Below are 18904 nucleotides of genomic sequence, written 5' to 3' on the forward strand. Positions count from 1 at the left end.
GTATTCTATATACTAATCCTGGTGGTATCTAAACTGCCCTTTAATAAAGTCTCATGTGTTTTTATACTGTTCTCGGGAGTAAATTCTCATGTGTTCACCCCGCTAATCCTGATGTAGTCTCTATACTAGGTTTCCTATTTTTAATATGTCCTGTTATACTCAATATATTAAATACCAATTTATTCTCAAGGCTATGCATTCTTATGCTCTCTACACCAAGTCCGGTTCCATTTTCTACACTAGTACTTGCGGAAGTTTCCTGAGAAATTTTAGGATAAAATACCTGTCATTTTCTCCAAAGCATATCTGTTGCTTTTTTCATCCAGTTGAAGCAATTAATTTTAATAATATTATGAAATGCTTCAGTTAGCTGGTTATCTATGACAGAATTTATTGCAGGTAATTATCTGACCTTGGACATTTAAATATAAAGAGAGATGTTGTCTCTTAGATTTTACACAAGCAGGTTTCAATCTGCAGGATGAACACAGAAATCCTAACTTGCCTTATTGCAATTTATTTCCAGTAAGCTTATTTATCACCTGAGAATTCAGCAGTCAGCTCCTCAGAATGTCGGGCTCGGTGCACTGAGGACACGGTGAAGCTGCTTTTTTTATCTTGTAAAGGGAGACTGGTCCCCTGGCTGAGTTCTTGGACACGGTCACATATATCACAAATTTTACGGAAGATGTCCTCGGTGTCAGATTTTTTCAAACTTGTTTGAAAACGGGAGGGGTGGGGCGGAAGGAGAGAGCAGAAATTCAAGATTAATGGCAACTTGGCACTGTTAGAAATTATGCAACAGAAAACTGGGCTAACTTTCATTTCTGGGAAACTTCTATGTGTTGACCACCGAAAATACCTTTTAATAGTGGTATATTAACTTTGGTGGACAGATTTACCTGAAATATGCTGAAACTAAAATGGTCATATTATGAGGGCAAGATGCTTAGGCTCAGGTCTCATCTTCTCAATTGAGCTATTTTACATGATTCTAAAAAAAATAATAGAGAAGCTGGAAAGATTATTTCCTCCCACTGAGGAATCCAGAACCTGCAACCATGCAGCAGCTAGCCTTTTCAGGAACAACAGATCAGTGGGTGTAAAGTTCCCACTGCACTCCTTCCAAGGAGAGCAAATAAATTCTTTCCAATGTCCTGGATAACAATTTTCCCTCAACATCAGCATAAGCAGCTCATCTGGTCATGAATCCTGCGCTAATGCGCAGCTCTTTTCCCAAAAAATAAAATTAGAAGACTGAGTTTAATGGATTATTGTATTTCACATTAGGGCTGTTAAATGGAGTTAATACTGATCAACCATGGTCTAACTGAAGGAGAAGAAAGTTTAAGAACTGAGCAATGTTTCTCTTTCTTCATTCCTGTTTCTTGTCCTTTCTCTATCAAGTCAATATCCAATTGGCTTAAGGCACACTCTGAATTTGCTTCTCTTAACTCAATTTTGCCATCATACATTCCTTCCTTCCTCCCTATACCCTCACTGAAGCAAACTCAACACACAGTTCCCTTGTTCTAATTCATTAAAGTCCCCTTTGTGGACTAGCTATCGATGTAGCACTTTCACTGGTTGGCAAACCACAACGTTCAAGCAACACCTGAGTGCCTGCAGAAGCTTTTGGCGCAATACACACATCACTTTGTACAGTGTCATTGTTGGGTACCAGACCCACACTCACGTTCCTCCAGAAGCCAAGCCTGATTATCAGCTGAGATTGATTCCCTCTGCACTTACACTGCAGATGGAGGAAGAGCAGCTGCATAAATTATAACAGAATGGCTGTGGGTAATGTTCCAACAGATTGAGTGGGAAACTCCATTGGTGGTGCTAGATAAAACCATACAATTATTTGGGAATTACAACCTAACTCTAAAGCCTTGGTTTACATGCTTTCAGAAGTTTCTGGTTGACAGAGACTTTACTCTGGTCATGGACCACAAACACTTGGTGGCAATTTTTGGACCAAAGTCCAAAGATGGTAACCACAAGCCTGCAATGATGGGCTGTCATCTTACAACACTTGGATTACTCTATTGCACATCAAAGCAGAATGCTACAGCTGATTTACTGTAATGTTTGCCTCAGGAGGAGCCAAAGACTAATTTGGCACATGGCATTTTTCAATTGCAAGTCACAAGCTAGCCAGGATAACACACAAAGATGTTCTATTAAGGCAGGTATATGAAAATGCCTTGTCTGAGTAGAAACAGAGCGTTCAGGAAGGTATTGAGAACCTCTGGCCCATACATTAGGAACACAAAGAAGCCCAATATAAATGGAGGTATAACTTACAAGCTAACCACCAGCCCACCCCTCCGGGCACCTCCCACCCTTTCTTTTGAAGAGTCTGTGATTCCCACATTGGCCTTGTCAGTCTTTTCAGAACCCACTAGACCAAAGTGAAAGCAACTCATCCTCGATCCTGAGGAACTGCCTAAGGTGAAGAAGAAGGAAACTGATAGAATTTATAATGTGATGTGATATAACTGTGTAATATATGTAAATATTTAACTTGTTGCATAATTGCATTTGTGAAAATAATTGATGGTCAGTATGGATTTTCTTTCTGAAGGAGAAACAAAATAGTGTACAAGTCCTCTCCACATTACAACGGGGTTCTGTTTCTGTGAACTATTTGTAACTTGAACAGTTCGCAAGTCGGAAATGTGGCCGTGAACCAAGTTCCCACACAGCAGAAGGTGCCTGCAACCCTGCAGCAGCCAGCAAATCCATCCCGCCAGTACCCCAAATGCATGTTCATATGAACAGGCTGTACATAAGTTGGGTTTTCGTAACCTGAGGAGGACCTGTATATAACTGTAATGGTACCTTTAGAACTGAATGTACCACATGATATGATCTTAGTACATTGTTGTTCTGGACACTGCTTTTTAGTTGAGAGTTACTGCTGTAAATAAAGGATGCTCTGTGCACATCTCTACCTCTGTCAAGTCACCAATGCTTACAGCAACACAAAGAAATTCATGGACACTACATTATGTAAGCAATTTCCAAAATGTGCAGAATTTAGCAGGAAGATATCAAACTGTGTTCTGATTAAATATGTTGGACTCAGGCTGGCAACATGCCCTGTTGTGGCTAAATGGCCAAGAAGAACTAATTGTACATCTGGCCTACTCCCTCTTGAAAATGCAAGACTGCAGAAGGATATGAAGGCGAAAATTGTAACTGAACAGAACTCCACCTTCTAATTCTGTCTTTCTACTCCCCTACTTTCCCTTATTCTCCTCGCAGGATGCTGATACCAAGACTGTGAGAGGCTTAATACTATAAATGAATTAAATACACAAATGCTTTCCTTTTAGGGGCTAATTATTTCTGTACCTTAGCCTATATTCTCAAATCCTGCTTTATTCATCCACAAGGGGATGCAAGAGTGCATTAATGGTTTTGTTTTGCAACCACTGAACTAGTTGGGGTGAATTGGGACATAGGAGACTGCAGATGCTAGAATTTGGAGCAAAAAACAAATTGCTGGAGGAACAGTGGGTCAGGCAGCATCTGTGGAGGCAAAGGGATGATCAACATTTTGCGTCAAGAACCTGCATTGGGACAGGGTCCTAATACAGGGTCTTGACCCAAAACATCGAGCATCCCTCTACCTCCACAGATGCTGAAGGACCTGCTGAGTTCCTCCAGCAGTTTGCTTTTTGGGGTGAATTGGGACATGGGCTAAGACACAAACGTAGCAGTTAGCGTGACGCTATTACAGCGCCAGCGAACGGGGTTCGATTCCCGTCGCTGTCTGTAAGGAGTTTGTACGTTCTCCCGTGTCTGCGTGGGTTTCCTCCAGGTGCTCCGGTTTCCTCCCACATTGCAAAGACGTACAGGTAGGTTAATTGGGTTTAAAATGGGTGGCGCTGACTCGTTGGGCCGGAAGGGCCTGTTACCATGCTGTAAATAAACATTTTTTAAAAAACTTAACAGCTTTACTCCTTTTCCTTTATATCACAAAGACCCATTTCCTTTTTATCTCTCCAGCTGCTCTTTCTCCATACCAAGTTGATGTTGTACTTGATGAACAGTCCAGAGGTGTGGACAAATGGTACATACTAGTTACGATGCAGGGAAGAACATTTGGTCCATCGAGTCCCATGCAGCCTGCTATCAGAGCAACTCCAAGAGTCTCATTCCTCCTCATCTTACTCCCCTGTACCTCCGCAACTTATTTTCTCTCACATGCCCATCAACCTACATTAATTTGCACAAGGGAGTAATTTACAATGGCCTGTTAATCTACCAGCATGTCTCCGGGATGTGGGAGGAAACTCGAGCACCCAGAAGAACAAACATACAAACTCCACACAGACAGATCCTGGGATTAGAATCAAACCCAGGTCATTGGAACTGTAAATCAGCAGCAATAACTCCAGCAACAAGTGTAGAAGCATGATTTCAAATCCCCATGTAACAATCAATTTTAATTAATTAAATAAATCAGGAGTAATTAGTGTCAGTAAAAGTGAGCATTAAATTATCAGAAGAACGTAAATAGCCATTCTCTAGTGTCCTTTAGAGAATAAAATCTGCCATCCTTTCCCAGACTGGCTAATATCTGACTCCAGACCACAGTACGTGTGCTTCCCAATGTTATGAACGGCCCAACTTTTGTACAGCCTCTATGAGTATTTGGGAGACCGGTGGGACAGATTTGCTGCCTGCTGCAGGTATGTTCTGCCACCTGGGAACTCGATTCGCAGTTGCATTTCTGACTTGCGAACTGTCCAGGTTATGAACAGTTTACAGGAATGGTTCCCTGCCGTAACCTGGGGAGGACCTGTAGTGTAGTTGACTCTGAAACAACCTGGCAAGACACTCAATTTAAAGGCAGTTAGGAATGAAAATTAAACATCAGTCTTGCTGAATTGAAAAATAAAACAAAATCATTCAGGATTCCTGCTCCTGTCTGTCATCAGTGAACCCATCAGAAAAATAGGAATGTTTGGGGACAGGATCAGGTTTGACTGTGAAACTTTTCCTGCTAACTAATGCTCATAGTGTAAGTTCAGATATATGAAGATCAGATATTGTGTTGGGGTTGTATTCATCAAAGGAGAGTGAGAGGAAACAAAACTTATTTTTCTTAGGACAGTAAACAGCTGCAGTGAAGTAACTTAGTTCCCGTAGGCAGTACAAGCATTCAGGGTAATTATCAATTGCCTGACCACATACCACGGTGCATACCTTTCAGATGACTGCTGGTAGAACAGATGCTTCTGCAGCCGCATTATTTCATCTCTGAGAAGACGAATTTCAGACTCCATCGTGCAGCAACGAAAATGTTCCTGGTGCAGCTGATGACGCAAGTCCTAAGGGTGGTCACAGAATCACAGAATGGTTATTGCACAGAAGGAGGCCATTTGGCCCATTGTGTACCTGCCAGCCATCTACCAGAGCAACTCTCTACAGACTCTCCTCTGTAGTCTTGCGAAGTTTTCAGTTGCCATATATTTATCCACCCCACCACACCTGCAGGCAGTGCATTCCAGATTCATGCCACACACTACACGAGAAGGTGTTTCCTCACATCTGTCTTAATTCACCTCCCTTTAATTTTATACCCGTGACCTGTAATCCTTAATCCTTCACCAAAATGAACAATATCGCATAATCTACTTGGACCCCTGATCATTTCATATAGTTCTATAAAACCTTCTCTAAAGAAAACAATCCAAGTAGATAATCTATCCTGTAACTGTACTCCCAGGAGCCAATCTCATTTTCTGGACTTTCTCTCATGCCCTCACATTCTTCCAACTATGTGGTGTCCAAAATTGAACACAGAACTCCGATTGTGACGGGGCCAGTGTCTTATAAAGGTTCAGCAAGTTCCCTGTTTACACACTTCATACTTTTATTGATAAAGGCCAAGAAATATGCATTTCCTACTAACTGCTTTCTCAACCTTCCCTGCCTTTTCAATGATGTATGCATTCATAATCCTCAGGTCCTTTTGATCCTGCACCTCTTTTAGAACAATATTCTTATTCTGATTGTTGACTAAAAATCCCTTGTTTCATCAGGGGAAACAGGATAAATTATTTCTTCACGTCCTGGTTGGTTGGTTGGTTGGCTGAGTGGATCTCTTGCCTGTTGCAGGACTCACTTGGGATCAGTTTGAAGGAGCCATGTTCTGTGAAGGATATGGCTCCGCAGATTACTGCTCTGCTTCTGAAGAGTGAAAAATACTCTGAATATCATTTTGTGTTTCTTTTTAAATATGAGAAAGAAAAGCAATAAATAAAACCTGTTTTTTTTTAACCTAGCTGTTTTTTCTTTCATTGCAAGGCAGAAAGGTGGAATGGAATAGAGAGGCAGGATGGGATGGGGTGGGTCCAGTTCAGATTGAAATGGGACAGGATACAACAGCCTTGTTTTATAGGGAGCCACATAAATATCATCACAGAACCGCAACCTACCAGTATACACTATAGTTAGTGTAATTTCCAAACAGGGCAGCTGGCAGTGAGTGGCTGCCCTAATAAATATACTATTCTCCCTTAAAAATGTTCCTGTGGTCAATAAACTGATGACTATTGATGCTTCCTACGTTAGGCACCAAATGTCAGTTTTGTTCACTTCCAGATCTAAGTATAGTACAACCAGACATAAAGCAAAGGTCCTCTTATCTGCCTTAACCATAAACTCAGAATAATGGCCTCCACCGCCTCAGTGTGTCATTTTGCTTCTAATAATTGACCCTAGGTTCTTTGGAGAAGTGGAGATTTTAGCCTTAAATCAGTGTCTGTATTATCCCTATCGCCCCACCCAACCCTACCCAAACAAATACCTGAATGCCACTCCTGGTCAAATATTGGGAAGCATGGTGTACAGAGGTGACAATGATAGGAAATACAGTGAATAGCAACATCCTGTTATTACTGGTTATTTCAATGTATTTGGACAGGCATGTTCAACAGCAGAAAATATGAAGATGACAGTACTAGTGGTGAACCCAAGGCAAGTGCTTCCTGGATGATTTATTTCATTGCACCTGGCTTTAACTTTAGCCAAACAACTTCATGAATTCCAGTGATATCTTATGCACACCACCCTAATGCACCCTTCCATGTTCATACTTCACAGGTTGTTTTGTCTTTTACAAAAACAGAAGCAAAAAAATGAGGAAAAAGTGCTTCAGTGTTTATAGTCATGGTCAAACATATCTTGACAACTGCTTTGATTTTAGGTACCATTCCCAATGTTGGATATTCTTGCCTTTGATACAGAGAGGGGTACAGTCACCAGAGAGGGATAATGCATAAATATAGCCAGCTTTCTGCTGGGTAAATTGATCAAGGGGATTAAAATACCAGAGGCATTTGACAGAGTTAGAATCAAAGGAGGAATTTATTCTAGCAAGGCAATTAAGAACAGGGAGAAATTATCTTAAAATTATAAATGGGCTGTTCAGGAGGGAAATCAGAAAGCACTTCTTCAATCAGAGGCTAGTAGAAATCAGCTCCAGTGCTGGGACTTGGAGGCTTCAAAATTGGAATTGGTGTAGAGTTTGTCTCGTGAGGATATAAGAGACATGAAGCAAAGGCAGTTGGATGAAGGTATATGTCAGTCACGATCTAACAGAATGGTGGGGCAGACTCAAGGGGCTGAATGGCCCCCTCCCTGCCTCCTCTGCTGTTCCTACCTCAACCTTTTGCCTCCAGCTCTTCACTTCCTTATATGTACTGTCCTCCATGCGGTGAATTTCCTCTGCTATCGAGGATGTTGATTTTTTCAGAACCTGTTGCACAGCCTCGGCACTGAAGCAGCATTCAATAACACTGGCAAAGTAGGAGAGAGTGGAGCAAATATAAATAAGAACTAGCTTGGAAGGTATGCTAGCTACCCGAAGGCTCAGAAAAAAATGATAGAATTACAACATAATAGTGATAAAAATATAATTAATTTCACCATCTTGTAAACTATTTGCCACTGATATTCACATTTGCATTCATATCCACAGTCCTGGCAAAATGTGAGGATTCCCTGCCACCCACTCCCACCCCGCGCCCAAGAATGTACACAGAATAACCCGACACATGATTTATCATGGATATTATATAGAATATGTGCAGATTATATCACTGTTATAGATCTAATACATTGTATATTAATATTAATCAGGGTTTCTGTAGCTATAATAAGGATAACATTTTTAATACGTTGCAGTACATCTATACATTAAACATATAGTGTATTTCAATGGCTCTGTTTTGGTTTCTTACACTAATACTTACTTCCCACTCTGGGGCTTGGTCAGTAAGGAGCCGCTTTTCTGACTCAGGTCATTGGCTCTGTGTAGTTCGACCAGGATAGCTTCTAAAAGTGATTGAATTCCCGTGAGATCACTGGTGTCTGCTGCAATTTTTGATATTGCATCAGAAGATTCATTCATGCTGAAAGAAAATTGGTTTAAAATAGCTGGTTAGCTTCAGGTCCTGGTGCACATGGGAGAGCAATTTGAATGTTCTGAAGGGAATTCTGGTCTGACTACTTCTGAGGTAGCACTGACTACCTTGTTACCAAAGAGGCTTCAATGGTTTAGAAAAGTTCTGATTTGATGTGGCAGGGAGGGAATAAAACTTAATTTCAGCTGGAGGTAGCAGATAGAAAGCGTACAGAGGAGTCCAGAGGAGGGAACATTATCATACAGTTAGAGGTAGGTTATTCAAAGATTGTGCCAGAAATACTCCCTCATATAAGGGGCTGAGGCTGTTGAAGCTGTAACAGAGATTGAAAGCTTTCAGTATGTTGGGCAAGTGTATTGAGGATTGTGAGATGGATAGCTGGAGTTAGATACAGATCAGCCAGGAAATCCTAGGGATCCTAGGAAATTGCATGTCCATTATCTGGGCATGGTCCATATAAAGGCAGTGGCCCATGGCTCAAATTGCAAAGCATGGCACAGGTCCAAGTGTGACAGTGGCCTATTGGGCCATTTCAAATGGTCTCTGTCAATTATTTAGGGAAAAGAGCAGAGACCTACCTAATCCTAATGGATGGTCACTCCAGGTGACTGCAAGTGCCACACATCAGATCTTGCACCCCCACTGATAGGACCATTGAAAAATTGCAGTCAACTTTTGCAATTTCTGAATACTAGAAGAAATTGTGTTTGATAAAGTGCCACAGTTTTGCTCAGGCTTTATGCACGTGAATGATATAAAACCCATGTCCATGTCTCTGTATCACTCTACTTCAAACAGGAGGCAGAAAATTTAGCTTATAGTTTGAATGGGACAATCAAAATGTAGGTAACGGAGAGGAGGCCAAATATGTCCATGAATCAAAGGTTGGCTGCTTTCCTGTTAACAAACAGAATGACACCACATTTGGCCATTGATTGCAGTCAAACTGAGATGTCCATGGTCCATACGCTCAGGACAAAAATGATTCTGATGTAACTAAGTTCAGCAGGTAGAGGGGAAGAGAAGAAATGGAATTAAATAAAACATTTTAGATCAAACAGGAAAGAGAAGGATTTTGGTAAGGTGAAATATTTCATGGATTTCCCAGGGAGATTCAGATATTCAGATGGGATCAAGAAGTTGTAGAGGGGTATGGAGTCATGGACTGTTTAGAGAAAGTGGATGGAAAGTTCAGGAAGCTCCATATAGATCATGTGGTACCGTGTACAACTCGCAATGGGAGCAGATTAGTGGCAAACAGAACAATGGGATAGAAAACGTACTGGAGGAGGACATAATAAATGAATATGCAGAAGTTACTCTGATATAGTGGCCACAGTCCAAATGAGATAACACCACATGCAGCAGATCACCATCTATCAACATCTAATCAAGTCATTAGAATAACACAAGTCCTGCCAAAACCACTGAGAAGGCTCCAAGAGTTAGAAGATCAGTGAAGTGATTGGACTTACACAAGTCTTGTATAGCTACTTGATTGTAACTGTATCCTCTTTCTTTTTGTTTCTAACAACAGGCTGAATACAAATATGGACCTTGTGTCCCTCAATGCCACTGTAAGAACCTTTGAATAAGTTTGTGTTCCTTGACAAGAGCCTGCTCAAAACTGGGCATTAAGATTGAACAGTTGTTTGATGTCAAGCTTGAGTATCTTCAACCAATCTTTGCCCAGCAGGATAGGCTTGTAATCATCTACAATATCGGTAGCTTAGCTTCTTGATCATTTTAAAGATCTGCTCCAATATTTTCAGCAGTTTTATCTGCATAACTACATAGCACCATATTGGTGCTCATTAATGGGATCTTGCTGTATTTTGTCTGTATATTTCTCTTCCCATATAAGAGCAATTTATAATTTACAGCAGCATCTCCGCTCATTTCTAGGTTTTGGCCATCAGCGCTGTCTTGAAATCACCAGTATTATTCTTCTTTTTGCTGTTCTACCATTTTTGCTGTTTTAAGTACATTCTTTGTGGTCTTCATTCACTTCAAGATGTGTCAAGTAGCTCTCTGTGATTGCTTATTATATGTACTGCTCTGCTGCTGGGACATTTGTGCACTGCCATTATCTGAAATATTTATATTTTTTTTCTAGTTTTGTAGGCTGATGCTGTGAGTCCCATCTTTTTGCTGTTAAGACAAATTGTGCTAAGCAAACACACTGAGCGGAATGGTTGACATTATTGGCAAGGTTTTCCGTCAAAGCCATCTTTGGTGTTCATTGACTCGGGCCTGATGAAGTAAATGTTGCTGTTGCTTTCAGGAATATATACTACATGCATGTTTTGATGGAAACACCTGTGCATTTTTGGATGCAATTTCCATGGCAGCAGTCAAAGGTGATATCCTGTACGTTGAAGAATTTTGCCTGAAATGCTCATTTGCATGCCCATAGACAGATTAGTTGCTGATCTAGGATCATCCCAACGTTATAGTACCAGTCTTAAACTCTTTAATTTATCTATATAGTTATTGATCATTTCTTTAGGCTTTTGGCTAAGAGTGCAATGCTTATTGCTCTTGAAGATTTCTGATAGTGCTGGACCAAAATGACTGTGCAGCATTTCAACAGGCTCACTGAACCGGCTTCCCAACTCTCCAGCTTTCTAGGGATCAGGTTCTCCTCCACCATTCTTGGTGACAACAAAACGGTGAGCAATGGTGCTTATTGTGGAACTAATTCAATTTCATCCCATTGATTTCAAGGTGCTTACACTGTACTCAGAGCTGCACTATCTAATACATCATCTGAGATGCTCCAGCCAGTCAGTTCAGGTTCTCCAGGCAGATTCCAGCTTTCTGGATTTGAAGTCTGTATGTTGCCAGAAAAGACATCACTTTTTATCCACATTTTGTTAATTTTCATATAAACCAAATATGGAGATTAATTCTATTGGACTGTGTTCAGAATAATGTTTGTTAAATCTGCAGCCTTACTGACTCTAACAACATAAAGCAACATGAAAGATTGATTAAGCAATCAGGACCATAATTTGGATGGCTAAGTTTCAAACGATAACTATCAACTCATTCCTTAGATATCTAATTACATCTTGGTGCACCGTTCACTAAATGCATCACACTGTGCTGTCTGAGTGTTCCATCTATACAATTAACAGAACTGCTAACCAGAGAACCGGTGTGATGCACATAGAATGTAGTTGAAGGGTGATAGCATGCCATTCATTGCTAGCTCTTTGTATGCTGGAGTTTTGGTGTGCTGCTCACTTTCAGCCTGTATCACTGGCTCGGAGAAATGTAGGGAGGAATGTGAAATGTCTCTTCCTATCAATACCTACTCTCCCCTTTGGCAAGTCCACTGCTGTGCCTCTAGGTGGCAATGCATGGGAATTAGGACAGTTGCAGCCCTGGGCTAAAGCTACAGGAGAACTTGGAGGGGGTTTGGCTCTCAGATGTGCATTGCACAGGTCTACTAGGTTTACGGTGGGTGGACAGTACCACTGCCTGTAGGTACATTGCGAGTGAGGAAGACTAGGGAGGTAAATCCTGATAAAAATGCTGGAGTGAAGTCCAAGGCAGACTAATGCCTAACTAGATCATCTTTCTGGCAGCTTATTAATACACAATTGATATGATTTTCTCAGTTCGGCAATTTTTTTCCTCTTCACTGTCTTGTATAATTTATATATAAAGTTTTGTATGTTGTCTGAACCTATGTGCCTGTGATGCTGCTGCAAGCAAGATTTTCATTGTAGCTGTACTTCACTCTGCTTGTGTACATGACAATAAACTTGACTTAACAAGAGAAATGCCGTGACAAAAGAAGTCAAAAGGTTTGCTCTATGGAGCTGATATCCTTAGCACTAATAACGTGTTACTGGAGGTTGCTGACAGCTTCAGGTATTTAAGCTACACAATCATCATCAAAATGTTCTTTGATGCTGAAGTCAATGTGCATGTTGCAAAGGCTGCAGATGCTATATCCAAGTGGAGCATGAGAGATGGACCAAGAGCAACATGATGGTGAACAGTAAATTGTGAGCTTGTGTTTTCAGTAAACTCTGCTACAGTCAGAGGGCCTGGACAACACATGCAAGACGTGAGAAGAGGATTAATAGCTTTTGTCTTTGTTGTTTTAGATGCATCCTATGCCTTGCCTAGATGCACAACTTAAGAGATCCTGGAGCATGCTGATCCCATCAGCGTACCTTCGTTACTAAACCAATTGCGCTGGATTGGCTACATTCAGCAGATGGATAATAGCTGTATTCCCAAGGATATACTGTATGATAAACTGGCCACTGGGTCAACTTGCCAGATGTTCATACATCAATTACAATGACAAATGTAGGCAGGATATGAAGACAGTGGGCATTGATTCAGACACTGGGAGATAGCCACTGAGAGTTTGACCTCAGGAGATGGTCTGTTTTTACGATGACATTGGAAAAGCCAAGGAGAATGAGAAAGTTCAGCTGATTCAGAAGAGGGTGAAGAGAAAACAGAAGCTAAAAAACTTTGTACCTTCTCAGCACATCGCCTTCATCTGCAGTGAGTGCAGCAGAGACTGCCATGCCAGAGTGAACCTTCTAAGCCACACTATTTCCATGATTCCAAATGACATAGGAGGAGGCTATTCTGCCCATCGTCTATGCTGGTTTCTAGAGCAATCCCATCAAATCCATTTCACTATTACTTCCCTGTAATTATTCTCTCACATATTCCCATTGACACCCCACCGATTCTCCAACCAGCCACCAGCACTGGGTGTTAAATACATTAGCCACATAACAAAATGATGTTAAACCACAAAGGCATAAATTATTGTCCTATGAGATGGAAGGCTGCCAGGAGGAGAATCACAGATGTACTGCACTACCGTGTAGGGCAGGTGTGGGATATGCAGCACCGAGCTACTCCAGTTAAGAGTGTGAGAAGTGTAGTGCCAAAGCATAACAATATGTTAAGTACAGTGTAAACAAACCCCTAACCCAACTGCTAGGACTGGGTTGAATTTGGGTGGGCACCCATCTTGAAATACTCCTGCTTTCATGCCGCTGACTTCAACTTCAGTTGTAAAAATAGACTTATTTGATAGGTTGGAGGCCATGTGATGCTCAGCTGGGTCCTTGGTTAAAACAGCATCCCTATCCGAACAACATCATCCTCCAGTGGCACTCCTATTTTAATTAGACCTCTGTACTCTGGGCCTTCCTGCACTTGAAGTCAGGCAAAGATGCCAGTAGGAAGACACCAGGAACATAACTTGAACTCCCTCACCGTCTTACCACCCCATCAAATCAGTTGACCACAGAGCAATTGTGTAGCAGTTAAATTGTTGCTTAAGCCACCCTTCTCATTGATTTACCTGATAGAAATGGTCATTTGTTCATTTCTGAAGTCTCCAAGCATTTTATGCAAACTGGACTCTTGTTCTTGACTGACCTCCCACTGGCTCAGTAAACTGCTCATCTTCTCTTTGACTTTGTCAGTCTGCTTGGACACTTCTTCTGTAAGGACAGTATCCTCATGGTATTCAGAGTTAAAATCCACTAGTGTCTTCCTGAAACAATCACAAAGGTTTGGTAATTGGCATTGGGTGTATTTGAAATAGAGAAAAGTCCCCTTCCTTCTCTCTGACTACCCCTCCCATCCATAAGCTTCATGAACAATATAAGATTGTTGTATACTCTGGCCAGCAGGCTCTATCTGGCCCAGGGGATGTGTCTATCCAGTTCATCCTTGTCGTTCTTATAGCCCATTGGATGTCAAGTTCAAGTCCCCAGGGCCTATGCGGTGCCAAGCCTTGAGGCCTTCCTGACACTGGGTGCAGAGTATCTGGGTCCACCCAATTCCATGCTCTAGGACAAGGAACTCAACTGGGCTCAGAGTTAGGGATTTGAACGTTATGATCATCAGGGCCTGAACCCATATCCAGGTTTATTTGCAGCTCTGGGTGAAGGTGCACCATGCTGGTGGCCACAGATCTGGCAAGATGGAAAATAGTACCAGAGATATGAGAAGTGAAGCGGCAAAGGGAGAGTGAGTGAAGCAGTGAGGGGGCCGTGGGTGAAGAGGTAAATGGAGAGGTGAAGGAACAAGGAGGGGGCAGTGAGTGGAGAAGTGAGAGAGCAGAGAGGGGGGGCCTGTGAGTGGAAAGATGAGCGAACATGGAGGAGACATGGGTGGAGAGGTGAGGGAGTGGGGGAGGGTGCAGCGAAAGGGTAGAGGGTGGAGCAGTGAGTGGGAGAACCACACGGTTGAAACAAATGTTTCTCATGAGTGGTTCCCTGAAGTGTTTGAAATGTAATTCTGGTACTTCTGACAAAAATGTTGTGCACACTGGATTAGGGCAAAAAGAACATACGTATCAAAGTAGCACAAAAGTTCATTTCTGAAATGATGTTGGACTAGATATTTGTTGTGCAACAGTGTTAAGATCTGAAATAATTTGTTCCAAGACAAAGCTGACTTTGTAAAGACTTGCCTTGGTCCTAGGTGACTAGAGGGATGATTTAAGTGGCCGTTTTGTCATTTCTTGATCTTTTACCATCTCAAGTCATGATATGTAAGGTTTTATCGCTAAGAATGCAATTTTGTGTCATTGCTCATCATTTGTGCTAAGTGGAAAGATAGTCAGCCTTGCCAAAGCCTTATAAAATTAACATCACAACTTGTTGCTCCTTCTCAGAGCTTTGCTTGAGGGAAGAGTTGATTAGGCAATTGCATGCAATGCATGCAAGTTATGCTTCTCCTGATCTTTCAGTCATTAAAATGAACAAATGAAGTGGCTGTGAATTGTGGAACTAATTTCTGTGCCCAATTCACATTTTCATTGTGAAGTCCTACTGATTCATGGAGATAACCCTGGTATTTCCCCCATTCGTTGTTACTCAAAAAAATTAGCCAGAGGACAATGCTATAAAAATACCAATGGCTATGAACAGTCTCAGCCAAATTGTTCAATGGTTTATCTGAAATTTGTATAATTATTAATACAAACTATATGCTGAAATTCAAAAGAAAGGTCTCCATTGTGCTGCCTTCCACCAGGTAAGGATCCTAAGTGATCAAGTCAAAGGGGAATAAATGGGATTGAGATACAAAGACCAACCAGGACAAAAGAGAACTATATTAATTTCTTTAGTTTCTAGGGTCGTTATTCAAAAAGTTACAAGTATGTTGCCTTTAAAAGGTAAGAAAATAAATGGTTTACCAATTGTTGACTAGAGGGTCCCTGTAAAGAATTGCCAAGCACAATTTCTCCCATGCCCATAGTTACCTGATCTAGATGTGGAGCAACGTGCAACTCTACTTGGTGTTCTCTCCACAACAGCTCCACCCCCTCACCCTCCAGACAACCCATCACAGCCAGCAAGGCTCTGTACCCAGCAAGGCTCTGTACCCACCAGTGATTTTTAGAATTGTTTCTATGTCTCTAACATTCAGGGACATTTAAAAACTTGATTGAAATAAAGTTAAAAATGACTAAAAGGACAAATAAAGTTAACTAGGAACATCAACGACATCATTAACTAAAAAATTAAAGTCAATTGATATAATTGAATTATAGTAACTTACCTTCCTCCTTCCTTTCTTATCCCTTGTCCTATAACCCCCAGTGATCCTCAATACAATCCTAGCTCCTGCTTTGCCTGATACTAGTTCTAAAGGTCAATCTCCCTTGTTATTAAGAGAATCTAAGGAGAAGAAGTTTGTGCAGCAAAGCAGTATTGAGATAAAAGGTCAGCCATGATCTTACTAAACACTGGAGCAGGGCACAAGGGGCCAAATGGCTTACTCCGGCTTTTTCTTTAGGTTTTTGCGTTACCCAGTGAAATGTTGGGTAATCCCAGAAAACGGCAATTGATAGATTCAGCCTATGGGTAGGAACACAAGAAAATAGCTGTAGGTAGACCACTTCACACCTGCTCCACCACTCAAAATAGTCATGGCTGATTTCCTCTGGGCCTCAACTTCTCTTCTGTGTCATTTCCATATAATCCTGGCATATTTGTGGAATATGGTTGTGGATAAGGATTGGACTAGTAAGAGAAGTTCCAGACCATTGATCCAGAGGCCATGAGGCAGGTCCCATGTTGACAGCATAATTAATTAAGTCTGGAACTAAAAACACAACTAGTTCTTGGTAACTAAGATCATCATAAAAATCCATCTGATTCAATCACGTCTTTCAGGGAAGGAGGCCTGCAATTTTTACCCAGTCTGATCTATTTCTGACTCCAAACCCTGAAATGTTGAACCTTAAGTGCCCTCAATTCAGGGGCAATTTGGAATGGACTATAAATTGTAGGCATTACTAGGATTCATTCCACATTTTTTGAATAAGTGAAGAAAACAACTAAGACACCAGAACAGCCAGTGAGATCCAGACCAATGATTTAAAAATACTTCCCCTCCCTGATTGGCCTGGTACTAACTGTTATCCCTGTGGTGTTTAAGTTCAAAGACTACATTAGCCATCAGTCTTCTCCAGAATAGTCATGCCTGGAAGCATCCCCCTTTGTCAATATCAAATTAAACACTCCTGGACTCTTTAGAATTGACACAAGTTTTCAACTGATATAAATAGGAATTCATCAGCATAAACAATCAAGCCCAAAGCAATATTGAACCTATAACTATATTTGTTATTATTTTAGTCTTAAAATTAAACTTTTAAACTCCATCCATCATCATTCATCCACATTAGCCATGCTGTGTTTAAAATTCTTTACTTTGGGAGGATCTTTAATTTTTAGTGTTAATCATACTTGTGCAATAAAAATAAATTAAAAGTAATAGAAAGCACAGACCAACTTAGTAAGGATATTTATAAGTGCTTAAAAGATTGCAATTAGAAACCAGACAAATGATTACCCAAGAGATTCCGCAGATGCCAGAATCTGGAGCAATGCACATAAAATGCTGGAGGAACTCAGCAGGTCAGGCAGCATCAACAGAGGGAAACAGTCGACATTTCGGGTCCAGACCCTTCATCAGGACCTGCATTTTGTGTGCGTTGCTCCAGACAAATGGTTGTTTCCCTCTGAGCCTTAAAACCTTCTAATGCGAAGAGAACTGATCAAGAACAACTAGAAGAGTTGCATGAAAGTTGGAGGCATGGCCAGTTTTGTGGATGGAGATTCATATGGGCTTATGTAGGAGTCTTGATCATATTGGTTGCACTAGTGATTTAATCATGGCCAAAATTCCATGTTTTTTTAGATTTGCACCAGATTGCAGGCATTTTTGGACACAAAGCCAAAGGGAATTTGAATGTTGATATGATGCACTTGAGAGGGAGCTATATCCTGGAAGAAATCCATTGGACTTCCTTTTTCCCTCAGCCCAATTCTACACATAGCATGCCATGATATTAGCCAAGCAGAGCAATCCTCCAGTTATCTCAAAGCCTCTATGCTAAGTGCTCATGCTTGATGTTCTTACGTGTCCAATATAATTTTCCTGTTTCACTTTCATCTGTGAACAATACTATATAGAGAATATACAGGAAAATCCATCAAAGAGTGTGAAAAACTTGAGGAGAACCTTCAGGGAAAAGTCATGAATATGTTGTAGGCAGAACTTTCTGCTGACAGAAAACCTGTACTCAATGAGCAAGATTCTTTACTCTGGCACAGCCACTCCATTTATGAGCAGGAGGAGAGTATGTCCAGTTTCTTCAAAGCCAGAGAAGTTTGTGTTTCAGCATGCTTTGCGCAACCAGCTAAATCGTCAACCTTAATTTAGTAATAATGGCAACCTTCAGGCATGGATTAGCAGTTTTTGGATTTACACATTGATCATTTCTAGAGGCAAAAATAATATTTGCTTCGACATTATTTGTGATCTTCCTCTTGGTCAGATGGAACAAATGTGGCGACCTCCTTCAGTGACCATGTCACATCATCAGAGGGACAACAATAAAGTGAACACAATGCTTTTACAATCATCAGCCAAAACATCACATCAGATAAAATGATTGTACTAATTAATGGGAGATGACTTGAAATGGGCTGGGAGATGAGGTTGGGAAATTTAGCACTTATTAACACTTTCATTAATGTTCTCTGTTTTTAGGCCAAGAATGTAAGGAGGAGGGAAAAGGACAGTTGTGTTGAAGGAAAAGAGGAAGAAACAATAGTTTTTAGAGAGACCACATTTGGAAGCCACTATCCAGCAAGTATCTTATATTTACAATGACTGTGGATGCTGGAAATCTGAGAAACTCATTGACCTGGAACATTAGGCCTGTTTCCCTCTCCACATTCTGACCTGCTGAGTATTTCCAGAATTTTCTTGTTCATTTCAGCATCTGCATTTGTTTTGATCTTTCAAACACTGCCTCTCTCTCTATGGTTTCACAGCAGGGACAATAACTACTGAGCAGCTCCCTGGCACACAAAAGTCCTAACAGCCATCTTATAACAGAATATAATTCATCTGATTTATCAGTAAAACCAGAGACTGCA

The 18904-nt window shown here is 41.0% G+C and overlaps 1 protein-coding gene across 1 annotated transcript in view; it reads right to left on the minus strand.

Moving 5' to 3' along the window:
* Positions 1 to 526: 526 nt before the first annotated feature.
* Positions 527 to 18904, minus strand: part of LOC127577999 (testis-specific serine kinase substrate-like) — a 29158-nt gene continuing 10780 nt past the window's right edge. The window contains exons 5-9 of the mRNA XM_052029706.1: positions 13798 to 13992; positions 8277 to 8435; positions 7685 to 7820; positions 5224 to 5348; positions 527 to 715 (exon numbers count right to left, since the gene is read on the minus strand). Coding sequence (XP_051885666.1) covers positions 532 to 715; positions 5224 to 5348; positions 7685 to 7820; positions 8277 to 8435; positions 13798 to 13992 — 799 coding nt within the window. The 3' untranslated portion in view covers positions 527 to 531. The remainder of the gene's footprint in view (positions 716 to 5223; positions 5349 to 7684; positions 7821 to 8276; positions 8436 to 13797; positions 13993 to 18904) is intronic.

This window comes from Pristis pectinata, chromosome 14 (genome assembly GCF_009764475.1).
Source record: "Pristis pectinata isolate sPriPec2 chromosome 14, sPriPec2.1.pri, whole genome shotgun sequence".
Lineage (NCBI taxonomy): Eukaryota > Metazoa > Chordata > Chondrichthyes > Rhinopristiformes > Pristidae > Pristis > Pristis pectinata.